This window comes from Chlamydotis macqueenii, chromosome 20 (assembly GCF_036417535.1).
Source record: "Chlamydotis macqueenii isolate bChlMac1 chromosome 20, bChlMac1.mat, whole genome shotgun sequence".
In the NCBI taxonomy this organism is placed as follows: Eukaryota; Metazoa; Chordata; class Aves; order Otidiformes; family Otididae; genus Chlamydotis; species Chlamydotis macqueenii.
Genome location: NC_141575.1, coordinates 5,503,043 through 5,518,504, shown reverse-complemented (window position 1 = coordinate 5,518,504; position 15,462 = coordinate 5,503,043). Strand labels below are relative to the sequence as shown.

The window sequence follows — 15,462 nt, the reverse complement described above, 5'->3', positions numbered from 1 at the left end:
TTCGTGCTTTGCATAGCAGGGTTTTAAAGGCAGCCAGGGGGATAGTGGCATTGACTTGAGCGCGGAGTCTCGGGAATCCTCCGCTACCTCCTCTCAGCGCAGTTCTCCATATGGCACCCTCAAACCAGAGGAGATGAATGGGGCTGGCCTGGTGGACCCAAAGCCTGACTGCCAGAAGGAGCCAGTGCAGAAGCAATCTGATAAAAAGGTAATCTGGATTTGCAGCCAAGCCAGAGCACGTAGTGAGAGACCTTGTGAAGTGGTTGTGTTGTTAGCATTTTTAAGGCTTGAGATTGGGTTATTCAGTCTTTGTGTCTCAGCCTCTCTGCTTTCCTGTTAAGGATTCAGATCAAGGCTCAGGACAGAACAAGGAACACAAGCCTGGACCAATCGGCAACGAACGCTCCCTGAAAAACAGAAAGGGTTCGGAGGGAACGGAACGGCTGGAAGGGAATATTCCCCCTGTTAACGGGGTGGAAATTCACGTGGATTCTGTACTTCCTGTGCCACCCATTGAATTTGGAGTAAATCCTAAAGTGAGGATTTAATTTAATTTTATCTTATTGGTGATTTGAGTTTGTTGAGATATGAAAGGTGGTTTGAGGCGAAAGGATTATTTAGAGGAAGCTTCCAGCTGTAGGTTTGCCTTAGATTTCGTTACTGACACAAACCAGGTACTCAAGATGTCTTGACAAACATGTAATATCCTCTTGGAAATATTGTCCCAAACCAGCTGGGATGGTAGCAGAGGTGAGGGGTAAAATTATGGCCGTCTAAAGCCTTTGTGTGCCTCTGGGGGTTGCCTGCTGCTGCATGCTGAGAAGAGTTTTCCTTCTCTTCCAGCAAGGCTTACTGGAGGACAGTCTTTAGCTTCTAGTGTCATGATTCAGGCTAAAGCCATTAACCATGAGAAGCAGATGGGTGGCCCTTGGACCTGGATTTGAATTTTGTGTGTTTTGCTTTTTCAGGACTCTGACTTCAGCTTGCCACCTGGTTCTGCCTCTGGCACTGCAGCTAACCCTGTCACCAAATTGCAGGATGCCTTGGCCAGCAATGTAAGTATTTCTTTTTGCTTTTGCCATTGATTCATTGGAGTTGCTCCTTAGTTAAACCTCAGATGCTCCCAAAGAGAGAAAGCATATTTCTTTGAAGTTGACTTCACCCTTAGTGCTTAGGCAGCACACGTGACTAAAATCCATAATGGAAATCTGTGCCCTGAAGGTAGCTTGATAAAATGAGCATCACTAGGTCAGAGTGATATGAGAAGCAACTCCATTATCGTTCAGTGACCTGTGTAAAGTAAGAGGTATTGCAGATCTCTGAGATCACCAGTCTCTTCCCCTGAGACACAAAAGAGTGCTGATAATGGATAAGATGCAGGCCCATGGTGTTTTTAGGCCCAGATTGCTGCCACCTTCAGAAGATCTCCTCTGCCACAGCAAGAACTGTAAGTTGTTAGTCAGACCCTTTGGGAGGTTTCGTAGCTTATTCTAGCCATCTGGGTGTTTTGATATTCTATGTAAAAGAGTGAGCACAGTGAGAGCCTGGCTTGTAGCTCAATTCTGGACAGCAAGGTGAGAAACAAAGCTTTTTTTGAAATGTCTTCAAGTTTGTAGGCTGTTTGATTTTGGAGGTTTATCTTAAAGGATGTTTCTTTTCAGAAGAGTTCTTTCAGAAACAGGTTTTACTTGAAATTTAGGTAATTTCAGATATGGGACAGGAGGGGGAACTCTTCTGCAAATTGAAGTTACTGGGTCAAATCAATGTTTAAGTGGAAGCTGGTGTAATTCAACATAGATGATGTCATTGGACATCACCAAATCTTAATTTATACCAACAGCAGAATGGATCACGGTTGAATATGGTACCTAACTCCTGCAGTACCACTGAGGATTGAATCTTTTGAGGTGTAGTTACTAGAGCTGCCAGCTGAAGCTCTGTCAGCCTTGGTAGCTCATGACATTCTCATAGTAGTTTATAAAGTATTCAGCATTTACAAATCTCCCCTCAGGCAGGATTAACGCAGTCCATCCCCATTCTGCGAAGAGATCATCACCTCCAGCGGTGCATTGGCCTGAACCCAATGTCCTTCCCCACTGCAGATCTTACTCTTAAGGTAAGCAAGCTGGCGTGTGTGTTTGTCCTACCATGTCTCCATGTTCAGAGTAGTGAGGATGAAGAGATCTTTACCAGAGCGTTTTGTTAGGTACTGCTCAATCTTTAATTAGCTTCTGCATATATGCTTCCATCCATGCTGAATAGTCCTGGATGCTGAAGTCCTCGCCAATTGTAGAGCAAGTGCAACAACTTTCCTGCTGTTTCAGTAGCTGGGTAAGATGGCTGGTCAGGGATCCTAGGTGCTGATGGTTTAAAGAAGGAAAGGGGAAAAAAAAAAACAACCAACCAAAACCCAAACATACAAACAGCAACAAAACCCAGAATAAACCAAAACAAAAACACGCTACCACCCTAAACCCAAGAAGCTCAATAAATATGAAGGGGGATTGAGTGTTTGTGAAGGATGCTTGCCCATTGGGAATTGGTGTGAAACCCCTTGACCTGAGACCTGCCAGCTTTCCACTATGACTAGACCAGATGGAATTTGAACAAACAGGTCACAGATGAGCAACAGTAGGCTTCAGTATCGTGCTCCCCATTTGAGCTGTCTGTAGTTACTGTCCTTCGTTTCCATAGATGGAGTCTGCTCGTAAAGCTTGGGAAAACTCTCCTAGTTTACCAGAACAGAACTCCCCAGGAGGCGCAGGCTCAGGCATCCAGCCTTCTTCCAGTGTTGGAGCTTCCAACGGTGTCAGCTACAGCTCTTTTGGTGGAGTTTCTATGCCTCCTATGCCTGTGGCGTCCGTAGCACCATCTGCATCTATTCCAGGTACCTGCAGCAGTAATTGCGTTGTCTGGTTGGTATCTAGGAATCATCCTCACATTCTGGTAGATGAGAGCATGGTGAGACGAGCTTCCATGTAAAGTAACTGGCTGGCTGGTATATAACAGATTCTTCTACAAAAATTCAGTCAAGAGAGAAAGAGGGACCATCTCCCCACTTCGGAGAATGTTACTTGAGTGTGACTGGCATATACTTAGCACAAGGATGACTTTCCCTGTGTAGCAGCAAGTCTCTGTGATGTCTTGAGATCCCGCTTACCCTTTGCTGCTTGCTCAATAGAAGGGAAGTGAAGAAACCTATGGCTGAGAGACTTCAATAGTCCCAATGTCAGTATCGACTATTCCTCTGCTCATTTTGCTATTTAAGTCACAGTTTCGGAGCCCCTTCTGCTCTTTGTACCTAATAACAGCTTGCTTACAGTTTGCAGAACTCTGGAGGTGGGAAGCTGGTGCTGTCCTTGAGTTAGAGGAAGAAGCTAAAGCTCAGTCGTGTTAGATCATGTGCATAATGAGGGAGAGCATCTGTAAAAAGGAAATGTACTTGGATTCTCTGACTCCTGGGTCCCAAAGGACCTCTTATGTATGCACTATCCTTCTCATTCCTCAATTCAAGAAAGGAGTGAAATACACTGGGCAGAAGTGATAGCACGTAAGCCACTGTAGTGACTCTTACTAGCTTCCCCTTGGAAAACAGATTGATTTCCTTCCTCACCCACCCTAATTTTGCTTGTAAATCCCATGGTTCAGATCTGTGGAGAACCACAGGACTGGCACAGCACTTCCTAATGAGTGTAACCCTTGGGGTGAATATGGCTTTTAGATCTCAAACACTACACTTTCTCTTTCTGTCCCTATTAGCTGCAAAGATGAGATGATTGCAGATCAGGTTTCTGGCATTTAGGAAAAGTCTGGAGTGCAGCTCACCAATTCCTTGAACTGTTAGTGTCTTTTGACTTTTTTTTGTGGAGGTGGGGAACCTGGGTTTACATTTAGCCTCTTACAGGAAGGTATGATTAATTCTCAGCAAGCCTGCTGCTGTAAGTGGGCTGCTGGGTTTGGTATGTGGACTTAGAAGCTTGACAAGGCTCTTCTGAAGGGATACTATGTTTGTGTTGACTTGCTGAGCTGGTTGCTGAGAGGTAGGAAATAGCCTTGACCTGCAGCTGTCTGCAGTGTACTGTGCCTCTGTATCCCCTGTACTTAGAATTTACAGCCTGCGTTCTGTGATGTTTAGGTAACCATATTCCACCCCTGTATCTGGATGGCCATGTGTTTGCAAGTCAGCCGCGCCTGGTCCCTCAGACGATACCTCAGCAGCAAAGCTACCAACAGGTAAGGGAGACATACAGCTAGCTAGTGGTTTCTCAAGGAATCTTCAGGGTGGCATTTAAAAAATGAGGAGTCATTGATCTCTCGGATAGCCCAAAGGAGCTTAGATGTGGCTCCCTTTACATTCCCTGAATGCTGCTTCCCAGTGAATGTCACAGGTTAGTGAAACTGAAGGGAGAGGGATGAGAGGTCTTTCCCCTTTTGTACCAGTGCCTTTGGACCAGGTTTAACTGGAGCAGATGCAGAGACATCTGTGTGAGGTAAAGTGACTTTCGGTGAGTTCCACAGCCAGTCAGTACTGATAGGCAGTTTCACTAGCTTTAGTAAATAGGGTGTTGATCGGGTTGGGGGGAGCCCCTTCGAGGTAGGAGTGCAGTCAAGTGAGAGCTGGGATTGTCAGTGCCTGTTCTGTTTGTGGAGCACATTGGTCCCCTCACGTGTCCATCAAATGCCTCTTTGCAGGCATCAGTCTTCCCTCTTGGATACCTGCGCAGTATCTGCCCCTGCCAGCGTGCTGCTGTTCTGTGGAACGATGCGAGGGCTGGGTAAAGGCACAGTATAGGTGATTGTCCTGGCAGATTTACTCATGGAGGAAACTGATGGATTTTCAACAGCCTTGTGAGAATTTCTGGCTGCTCTTGTACCTCTCAAGTCATCTTAATTTCTTCTGCAGGCTGCTGCTGCTCAACAGATTCCCATTTCCCTCCACACATCCTTACAGGCCCAAGCTCAGCTTGGACTGAGGGGTGGTCTGCCTGTTTCCCAGTCCCAGGACATGTACAGCTCCATACAGCCCTTCAGGTAACTGCTTTCAGTTTTTCATTTCCCTGTGGCTTTATCTCTTATGTTCCTGATGGCTACGTGCATTGATCAGATACTCCACACGTCTTCTCTTCCGCCTTTGATGTGCTGTTTCCTTCCCTTAGTAGCACTGCCAGGGTGCAGAGCAAGGATATCAAGGCATATAAGGCTCTTTGTAGCGTGTTTCTTTGTAGGACAATGGTAAATGCTGTTCTTGGAAGGTCATTCCAGTTATACTGCCTACCCTTTCAGATCAGGGAGGTAGATCTTTGCAAAGATGCAGAAAGAGGAAGTCTGTGGGCTGGCAAGCAGACTTACTAGTAAGAAACACAATGCTTACAGAATAAATGCTTGCGCTTTGGAGAAAAAAAATGTAAGATTCAGATGAGAAAATTGAGCACAACTGTGACAGCAACAGTACTTGGCAACAGGAACTGCTTACTAGAATTGAAGGATTTAGACATCCACCTGGGAGTTGGGCTGGCTGTGGGAATCATACTCTGTACCCTCTTTCCTGCACAAGATGAGAGTGAATGATCAGAATAGTCCTTCGAGGCCTCAAAAACCTAGACACTGAGGTTTAAAAGAAACCCTTTTGCTAGAGCTGCTTGAGTCTTTACCTTCTGATTCTTTTCTGCTTTGCACAACTGCTGCAGACTCCTAGTAACCTGAATCCTCCCTTACTACTAATCCAGAGCTTATTGTGCAGGATACTGAAACATAAACTTAGGACAGGACACAACATCATTCTGCTGAATACTTCTGCAACAGAAGGTCATGGTTGTAAGGGCTTAAAAGTGGAAGTAAAAAAACCCCTGTAACTACAATGGAGAGTGGCATCAAAGCTTATTTCTAAGCTGTCAGTTTAGTAGAGTCTGAGAACTGTTTGCCAGTTGCAGGCCAGATGTGGTTTGGCAGGGAATGTGTGTGTATAGTCTCTAAAGATTTTCTGCCTAATGACTTGAGCATGTATTTCTTCCGCAGGTCTCAGGTGTATATGCACCCCAGTCTGTCTCAGCCCAGCACCATGGTCCTGACAGGAGGCACTGCTCTGAAGCCTCCATATTCTGCCTTCCCAGGCATGCAGCCCTTGGAGGTGGTGAAAACCCAGTCTGGGTCACCCTATCAGCCTATGAATGGAAGCCAGACACTGGTTTATGAAGGCCAGATAAACCAGGCGGCTGGTATGGGAGCATCCCAGATGATGGACTCTCAGCTTACGCAGGTTAGGAGCAGGGCTTGCAAGCCACTCCCTTGTATCGGCCTTTTCACAGCCTCTTGTTTCTGAGTCTGCATTGAAACTGGTTATTTGTGCCAAGTCATGCGTGTGTGTGAACTAAGATCTCTGTAAAGAGGTAAAAGATTTCCCCGAGGGACTGTTCTGTGAATCATTGTTTCAAACATGCAGCACCTTATTTAATTAAATTCTTGCTAATTACTTGTCCCTGCTGAGATATCATTTTGTGACTTGGAAGTCTTTGCCCTCCATGTAGGTGTTTCGTGCAGATCAAACCTTGCAGCGCTTCATGTGTAGGAGGCCATGATGCAATAGTTTTCCCTGAAAGTACCTCTTCTGAGAGCCAAATCCCCATTATCTCCAGATTTAACTTGGCTTTCAGGGTAACTGGGACCTTTTATTAAAAGCTTATGTCTTCTCAATTCATTTGTTATCCAGGTCTTATTTGCAACTTCTGCTGATCTGTTTGGCGCCATCTTAACAATAATTTAATTGTGTGAAAAAGTTTCTGTAAAGCATGGTTCAGATAAAGTCGTTGAATCCTAGTGTGAGCATAGCTGTATTTGTGGACATGTGTTCTGATTCTCTGGAGAAGTTTGATACTTTTATTAAACTCAACTTATATTTATGTCGTGCAACATGTTAAGGTTTATTTTTTGTTTAAAGAGGGATTTTTATGTTGTGACTGACATAAAGTTAACCCTGAAAGTAGCTTAACTGAGGAAAAAACAGAGAATACTGGCAAACTAAGTATTTGAAGAAATGTTTTATCTGTCATAAGCTAGTAACTTGGTCTCTTTAGCCAGCCTTAGTTTTTAAAATTATTTTCCTATTACAAAGTGTTGTCATGGAGCCTCCAAAATCCAGGAATTATGAGAACTGTCAGGTTGAATCAGAGGGAACAGGAGACTCTTGAGTCCTGAGCTGCATTTTTTAAAAATTACTCTTAATTATTACCATCATCAGTTTGAAGCTCACTGCAGAACATAGAGCTGAGATCACCACCACTTTCTCTAGAGGTCCAGTCACCAAAATGCTTTGACATGAAACTGGAGCTGACTTTCTGGTTTGGGCATCAAAGCTGCAAACAAAACTCCTGACACTGCCATCATATCAAGGGAATACACTTACGCAGCGAGCACGAGGAAGACTGATGAACTGGGCGAAGGTTGTAGGCAAAGAGGAGAGCCCTGTGTCTGCATTCAGTTATGTTAAATCGATGCCAATTTAAAAGCCCAGCTGATAGGTGTTGGCAACACTGCATTTCAGTGTGAAAGTCCCTCTGTTACATTGATTTGCATTTATTCTGTGCAGGAGTGTTTGTGAGCTTCCTTTTAGCAATGCTGTGCTTTCAGGGTATTAGGAGGCAGCGTGTCAAACAAGACTGTTACTGCCATTAAGTAACTACGTGTCCTTACCACGCAGCTAACAATGCCTGTGCCTGGCTCCCAGCTTCCTCTGCCCCGCTATGGCTCTGGCCAGCAGCCCCTGATTCTACCACAGTCCATCCAGCTTCCTCAGGGGCAAAACTTGCCTGTAGGAGCTCCCCGAAGAATCCTCCCTCCTGGATCACAGCCTTCTGTTCTTGCTACCAATAGGGAGGTAAGGTTTAATTCCTGCGTGCTCATCTTGGTGTTCATTAACCCCTCCTGCATTGAAGTTTTGCTCCTTGATCTTGCTTGTTAAAGGGGAGGCTGGCTTGTTTGGGATCCTTAAATATCAAAGCCAAGGACTGGTGTTAAATTGAAGGAGCCCTTCTCCCCTCATCTCCAAAGCGCAGGCCAGCAGTTCTTCAGGTTTTGCTGCTGGTCATCGTTCTGTTTCCAGGGAGCCACATCCTGCCTTGATCACTGGTTTGGAGTCTCCAGTTTTATTACATGTTTACACAGGTTTCCCCAGAGTGCTTGAGGGGTGGTGAGCTCCAGACACAGCTGGAATACTGCCCAGATATTTCACACTGTTGTGAAGCTTGTCCAGTTGAGTAGGTATATTAATGTCATGTCTGGTTTGATGGATTCGTATCATAAGTTTGTCTATTATAGGGGAGAGAGCACAGCAGTTAACTTCCAGGTTCTGTGTTTGCTTGTTCTGCTGGCTTATTGGTTTAATATAAGCAGATTATTTCACTTAGAAGCCTCACTTTCTTCACCTGAAAAATGTTTCTTTTAATGGGCACGATGGGTAGAAGGGCGAAGATTTGGCTTAAGTGTTTATATGAAGTAATGAGTGATTTGTGAATGCAAAGATGATACTCTCTCTCGCTCATTTTCCTCCGTAGTCCTCACAAATGGAAATGAAAGGGTTTCATTTCTCCGATGGTAAACAGAATATGTCCTCTGGAGGGTCTGTACCATCGCCACATACGTACAGGTAAAATGTTTGCTGAACTTAGCCTCTGTAGGGGAAGAAGTAGCGGGGACGATTGTAGGGGAAGAAGTAACGTTGCCCATTTGCAGTGACTTGGTGCATGCATCATTCTTGTACCAGATTCCCGCGGGTTTTCACATGTGGAATGTGCTTACTGTAGTCCAAATACTTCTGCCTGACTTGGTCGTTTGTGCTTGTGGGAAGTGCATAAAGTTATTTGTTTACTGACTCTTAAAGACATTTGAACTAATGTGTGCTTTTGTGTGTTCCTTGTTAAGGTGGAGAACTTGAGCATTGTAGAATAAACATTTTCGTTTACAGCATGGTCCTCTCAAGATGAGAGGTGCTCATGTCTAGATGTACCAAACCTTCAGGTCATTTTGGGACATGGGGAGGTCGCTAATCTCCACAGCGCAGACTTGTGCCCTGTCTACTGCTGCTTTCTGCTGTCTTTTTTTTTCTTTCACACATGAATAAGGTTCTCATTCCATTGTAGAGTTTACTCCATGAATATTGTCGACTCTTCGATTTCCAGGCCTAGCTCCGCCAGCCCAAGCGGGAAGCCATCTGGACCAGCAGTTAGTATGGGCTCTGTGCAAGGACACTATGTACAACAGGTAGTGTACATCGGTGCTTTGTTTGACCCAACGGTAGCTGCTCTTCTGAACTGTTATGCTTGTGTGTTGGACTTAAGAGGAGTGGCAGAAAGGCCTGTGTACTGAAGCTATATGTGGAAGCTCTTATTTTCCCTGCAAGGAGGGTGGGTGGACGTTATACTGAGTCCAAGAGTAATCCTTCATGGTTTGGAAGTCAGGAGAGATCAGAGGATTACCTGTTTTACAGTGTCTGTGGTGTTTGTTGTTGAGTTTTTATGGGTTATTTGCATTGCCAGATATGTGAGACACAGATCTTTGTGTGAGGTGTTTTAGGACAGCAAAGTGTGAGAGAATAGAAGAAATACCTGATTTTTGGAGCAAATTTGGTGTCTTGCATGAATGGTGATCAATTTGGTGGTTTTTTTTAATCTGCCTAAAGGTCTCTGTGCTAGCTAATGCTTTGGTTTTGTATGTCAAAAGGCGAAGCAGCGGGTGGATGAGAATAAAGCCAACCTGGGAGCAGTAAAGCTGCAAGAAACAGCCTCTGCAAATCAGATGAAGCCGGTGCGCACAGGAGCGATCAAACCTCAGGCAGTTAAAGTGGAGGAAAGCAAGGCCTAGGAGCACCTCTGATGCCCAGCTGGTCCTGCTGCCTGAGAGGCACTGCAGCTGAGACTGGACCCCACTGGATCTCCTGAAAATCTCAGCAGATCTACTCCCCGCCCCACAGTGACTGACTACAGCAACATCATCCACACCCCTCTCCCAACAAAGCAGTTTGAAACAGTGGATATGACATTGACCTGCTTGCTTAAAAAAAAAAACCCAACCATGTGACTTTTAAGTGGCTCCAGCCTTTTTTTTTTTTTTTTTTTTTTTTTTTTTTTTTTTTTTTTAAACCCCCCAACCCCATGCCCCATCCACAGGTAGCTGTGATTGCTCACTTGGCAAACCCCATCCTTCTCCTTCCCTACTTCTGTCTCAGCAGAGTGGCAACTGGGGGAGAGGGGTTAGTTTGAGGTTTTTCATTTTAAAGGCAGCTGAGGTTTTTACAGAAAAGCTATATCTTTGTTTATAGCGGAACTTTTATATGTTCTCTCATTTCCCCCCTCCTTCTTTCTGCTTTCCTCATTCCTTCCAGAAAAGAATTCCCTTCAGCTGCAATTATGTTCTGACAAAACTCTGCTGAGTTTTATATGCAGTTCTGTGCTATGTTGAGAATCATGATTCTTCTCAGTTTAATTTGTTTGGGTATATTTTCCCCAGATGGTTTAGCCTTCCAGATTATTTGATTTTTTTAAAAAAAAGTTCGGTTGGCATTCATTACTTTCTCAGTATTTTTGTTTTAAGCTAGAAGCAATGCTTGCGTTAGAAGTAAATGTGTACTAAAGGTGTATAGTAGATCAATGCATTAATCGTGAAACTTGCACCACTTTAATTGTAGCTTTGAGGTGCCTTGTGCACAACAAAATGTGGCATTTTTGTTTTAAGGAAAAAAAAAAAAACCACCAAATTTCTGTTGCAAGCTCATCTGGATCTAGGGTGGTTTTCTGTGGGTTTGGGGTTTTTTTTTTTAGTGACTGCCAAACACACAGTGGAATGCAAATCATAGATTGACGAAATGTAAAATTTGTTAAGAAAAATCTCCTCGCCGCACATGGGTCAGAAGAGTTGGCTAGAGCCAACGGGTCGGTATGGACTACTTTTTGTAGTTGTGATGCTCTCTTAATGCTCCCCACCTTGGCCACTCTAATTCTTCCTGTCTCCTGAGACTTGTTCTGTATTGTGTTCATCCCCTGGGGCTGTTCTCCTAAGCTTTGCTCTTCTCCCTCCTTCCTGAGTCTTTCTGTTCCTCTCACTCACGGCCTTTTGTAAAATATGCATAGAAACGCATTGGTAGGGGAGCCCCTCTGCAAGGCGGCCATTTTAGCACACTTGGAACCTCCGTTTTTGTGTTGGAAGCGCTTGGTTACAGAGGCAGTCTGGAAGCATCCTTTTACTCTCCTTCCCCAGCTGAACAGCGAAGGGTTCTTTACTTTTGATGCAGTTGTATGTAGTGTGTATACTGCACACACTATATACACCTTACACTTTCCTACCAATCTTTGATTATCTGTGAAAGAAAGATCCCAGTGGGAGGGGGTTGGGGTTTTATTTCTTGGGTGGTTTGGTTTTGGGGGGGGGGGGGTGTGTGTGTGTGTAGATTTTAGGATGGACTTACAAGTTCCTGAAAGTGCTTGGAGTCCTTCAGCTGACGGTAGTCTTTACGTTAACTCATCTACTTTCAGCTAACTTGGTTTGTGTTGTTTAGCTCTTTCAAAATGTAAAGTAGGCTGGTCACTCTGAAGTGAGGGAAAGAAAACTTCATTTTTGCAGGAGATGATAGCTTGCTAACTGGCTGTGCCGTCTGCCTCTGCTAGGTGGCAGCAAGTCATTTGGTGGTGGTTCCAAAGAAGATACTTATGAACAAAGAATGTATTTGGGAAGGGATCTGAAAGGTGTTCTTGTTTCTTCATTTATATTTTTTCCCCTCTTTCTGGGAAAGATTATTCATAACTTTCTAGGGATGCATTTGAAGTTTTAAGCTAGGTATAAATAAGAATTTTATACAGTAGCTTTAAAGAGTTTAGAAACCTAAACTAACTTAGACATAGTAATGTCCCCTCTCCACAAGTGTCCCTATTGACCGTGACAGAGAACCCGAAGGGAAAGGGATAGGATGGTACTTTAAGAAAAATAAAACATCTTTTTTTTTTTTTTTTCCCCTCATGTTTTATGGATTTTTAACTTCAGAGCAGAGTGTGCCAGCATCTCTCTAGCATCCTCCGTAAAAGTACAGGGTTTGAGATTTATTGACAAATATTTCCCCAGCCTTCAGACATCTCCCAGACCTGCATCCTCATCTGCTAGTCCTGCTCCCAACACTTTCCAAAGATTGCTCCACCAGTAAGTCATCCCACCTCCCTTTCTATCCTCTTCCTTGGAATATCATGAACAACAGAATTGTCTGGTTTGTTTTGGGTTGTTTGGTTTTTTTTTTAATTATCGTTCTGCCCAGCTGGCCCTAGCTAGTATCAGCCTAGAATCTGACTGTAATGGCTAAAGAGACTTATCTGAGCCCCCCTCTTCTTATCTCTTTCCTACCCTAGACACACTACTTAAGCTTTATAAAGACACTAACCTCTTTCCTCCCACCTGTATGACTTAAAAATGGTCAAATGTGTTGGAGAAACCGGGTTATTGCTAGATACAAGTTATTGCAGTCCCTCTGGTGTAAATGCCATCAGAACTACAATACTTCCTGTTGAAAAAGGTTACCCTTCTTTCTCTTTTAACCCCTCCATTCCTTCCTCCAACAGAATAAAACACTAGAATTTATTTATACGTATTTGATGTTGTAGGTCTAGGTGAAAAAGTAATTGTTTCACTGCTCTATTTATATATTATGTCTGAATTATTCTGTGCAGGAAAGGCCAAGAAATGCATGTGAGCTTCATTCCATTCCTCACCTTTGCGTGACTGTCAGCTGCAGTTGGCAAGACTCTCTTTCACTTAACGGAGTTTTGTGTGATGGCAAGCAGTTTTAGAGCCCAAATTTCTAAGGTGCAATATCCTTCTTCTCTGGCATATATTTTTGTTTGTTTGTTTAGAGCAGCGCAAGGTTAGCGCAGTTCGTGGTGCTCTTGACTGAAAAGGAAGGTCTCTGATCCTCAAAGTGCAGAAATGCCAAGGGTGCTGGTATGCTGATACAAATTCATCTTGAGGAAGAGGAGAATGGAGATGTATAGAGTGTGGATATGGCTTACAGGGGATAATTGTGCTTGCCGTCTCCACTGCTGAAGGGTTGGGCCCTAATGATTTATTCCTTTGTGAGTTGCTTTTGCTTTGACTGGAAATCAGCTACCGAATTGCAGGCTCCTTCTGCTAGGAAAGGTACAGTGTGCAGTGGGAGGGAGAGATGGAATCCATATTTTCAGCAACAATGGGTGAAGCAGAAATATTCAGAGGCTGACTTTGCTGCTTTTTGTTCAGCTGAAGGTCTGAAGCACGTGTGTAATCAGTTCTCTTATACGCAGTGGTTCTTGCCCTAGCTGCTGCATTCAGTGCTGCTTTCCTCTCCAGTTCAGCCTGCTTTCAGCTCTTAATTTGGAAAAAAACAAACAAACAAACAAAAAACAAACAAACCCCACACAACAACAACAAAAAAAAAGAAGTTAGGGAAGAAAAAAAGGAAGAGTAAAAAAAAAAAGAGCGCTCCAGTGTATTTTTAAATGCCAAGTGGAAGCAGCACAGTCACCGGTGAAACAAGCAGTGCGGTTGATCTTCCATAACTCGCTCCTGGCTCTGCCCCCTGGCAGCTGTACCGTGTCAGTAACTCTGAATGTGTTTGCAGCCCATTGAACTGCATACGTGTTTGTGTTCACACAGAGGCGCTCCATTTAACGGTTTCCTTGCAAGAACGCTGCAAAGCTACAAGCTGCTCTGTGGTTCCTGTGTATTTATAGATGTGTATTAAAAAACGAGCCTAGCGTTTTTGCTATGTCTCAACCTTTTGGCAGGCTACTACGTTCACTTTCAGGCGAGCACCACTGCATGCCAAGATCTTGTTCTGTTGCGTTTTCTTTTTTTTTTTTTAACCTTCCGTTTTGCTTCTGGCTGGTTAAGCACAGGTTAATTCCTTGTCGTGTGGGTTCTATTTGACGTACAGCAGCCCGGTTTCCTTGTAAGAAAGATGCATTTGTGAATGAGAATTAATTTACAGCAGGCATCAGGACGCTTATTTGCGGCCCATTGACAGAAAAGGTGCGTTTTGCTGAAGCAGTGGAACTGCTGACTGTGAAGACACAGCAGTCCAGCTACTTTTTGTTGTTGTTTTGTTTTAATCCAAAGACCACCAGATGTTCCTAGTGGCCGTGGACACCCCCTTGGGTTTCGTGGCTCATCCTGGCTTCTCGGGATGGCTGCAGCCACAGCCTTGGCCGTTCCCCTGGGAATCACAGCAGCAGCAGTGAGGCGCTCACCCTTTAGCATGTCTCCAGGCGTTGTCCTTAGCTGAAATCCTTCCTTTGGTTCTGTATAAATTGCATTTGTTGTTTCTCAAGGGGATATTATACTCCTTAAAGCTTTTAATCTCATGACCTGTATAGTAAATTTTTTTTTGGCCTTTCCTCTCTTTGTCTTTTCATGTAGACCAGATATTTGAAAGGGCAGACGATGGATAATTGTGTAACGTGCAACCTGTTTATATTTTTTGGAAACTTTTACTTGGACCGGAACTCGAATCACGGAATCACCAGGCCAGTTGCGGCACACTCTTTATTGCCCTTTTTCCTCGTTTCAGTACCTATTGTTTCTCCTTTCAAATATGTGATTGTATTAGCTCTTTCCATATGAAAGAATTCTCCTTATTTAAATAAAAAAAAAAAAAAAATAAAGCAGATTATGCTTTTCTCAAATTCTCAAGTGCTTTGCCTTGTTCTTTTGGGTAAAGACCGTTTTTTCATTTCAGTTCTTGTTTTTTAGTTTTTTTTTGGTTTTTTGTTTTTTTTTTGTTTTTTTTTTTTTTTTTCTTGAAGAGAGGTGGTCACAGCACTGAGGGGGATGCTTTTTGGGGGTGCTTCTGTGCTTTTGGTGGCGGTGGGCGTTGTGGCCCCATGGCGGCGGGCCCCTCACGGCCGCCGTAGCGCAGTGGGCCGTACGCGGGCGTTGCCATAGCAACGCGACGGGAGCGCTTCCCTTTCCCCGCCCTGCGGGCTCTGCGTGCGTCTGACGTCGCATCCGGCGCCGCGAGGCAGGGGGTGGAGCGCGGCGCCGCGGACGGCCCCGCCCCCCCCCCCCCCCCCCCCCCCCCCCCGCGGTGAGCCGTGACGGGGGGGCCGCCATCTCCTCAGGGCCCGGGGTACCGGTCCCACTGCCTCCCGCGGGGCACAGCGGGGCTGGTGGCCGTGCTGCCCGCGCCCCCTACCTCCGCAAGGCTCGGGGGAGGGGAGTAGGGGCGAGGCGTTGTGGCCGGGTTAGTGCTGCCGCTGCCCCCCGCCCCGAGGCTCAAGGCGGGGAGTACGAGGCCTGGCGGGGGGCGGCTGGTGGGCCCGCTGCTCCCGTAAGCCTCGAGGGGAGGGTGGGAGGCTTGGCGGCGGGTTGGTGGTCCTATCCCGCCCCAAAAAACGCTCAAGGAGAGGGGTACAGGGCTGGATCCAGGGGGGCTGGTGGGTCCTGTTGACCCTATAGGCC

General features: G+C 45.1%; 1 protein-coding gene and 1 non-coding gene across 16 annotated transcripts in view; both read left to right on the top strand.

The window, feature by feature from the left end:
- PRRC2B (proline rich coiled-coil 2B) overlaps nt 1–14,687 on the top strand; it is a 54,634-nt gene extending 39,947 nt beyond the window's left edge. For 7 of the 15 annotated variants that reach the window (XM_086763914.1, XM_086763913.1, XM_086763918.1 and 4 more), the window contains 12 exons: nt 17–208; nt 342–536; nt 969–1,055; nt 2,012–2,116; nt 2,695–2,887; nt 4,136–4,233; nt 4,904–5,031; nt 6,016–6,256; nt 7,694–7,870; nt 8,547–8,638; nt 9,132–9,252; nt 9,712–14,687. In XM_086763914.1, the coding sequence (XP_086620040.1) occupies nt 17–208; nt 342–536; nt 969–1,055; nt 2,012–2,116; nt 2,695–2,887; nt 4,136–4,233; nt 4,904–5,031; nt 6,016–6,256; nt 7,694–7,870; nt 8,547–8,638; nt 9,132–9,252; nt 9,712–9,852 (1,770 nt within the window). In that variant the 3' untranslated portion in view covers nt 9,853–14,687. Of the gene's footprint in view, nt 1–16; nt 209–341; nt 537–968; nt 1,056–2,011; nt 2,117–2,694; nt 2,888–4,135; nt 4,234–4,903; nt 5,032–6,015; nt 6,257–7,693; nt 7,871–8,157; nt 8,250–8,546; nt 8,639–9,131; nt 9,253–9,711 lie in introns of those variants that run through there. The other 8 variants (XR_015260734.1, XR_015260733.1, XM_086763924.1 and 5 more) reach the window with 8 other exon arrangements.
- On the top strand, nt 3,132–3,212 carry LOC147598236 (small nucleolar RNA SNORD62). Its single transcript, XR_015260789.1, has one exon. It is a non-coding gene; the product is annotated as a small nucleolar RNA SNORD62 (small nucleolar RNA).
- Nucleotides 14,688–15,462: the final 775 nt, after the last annotated feature.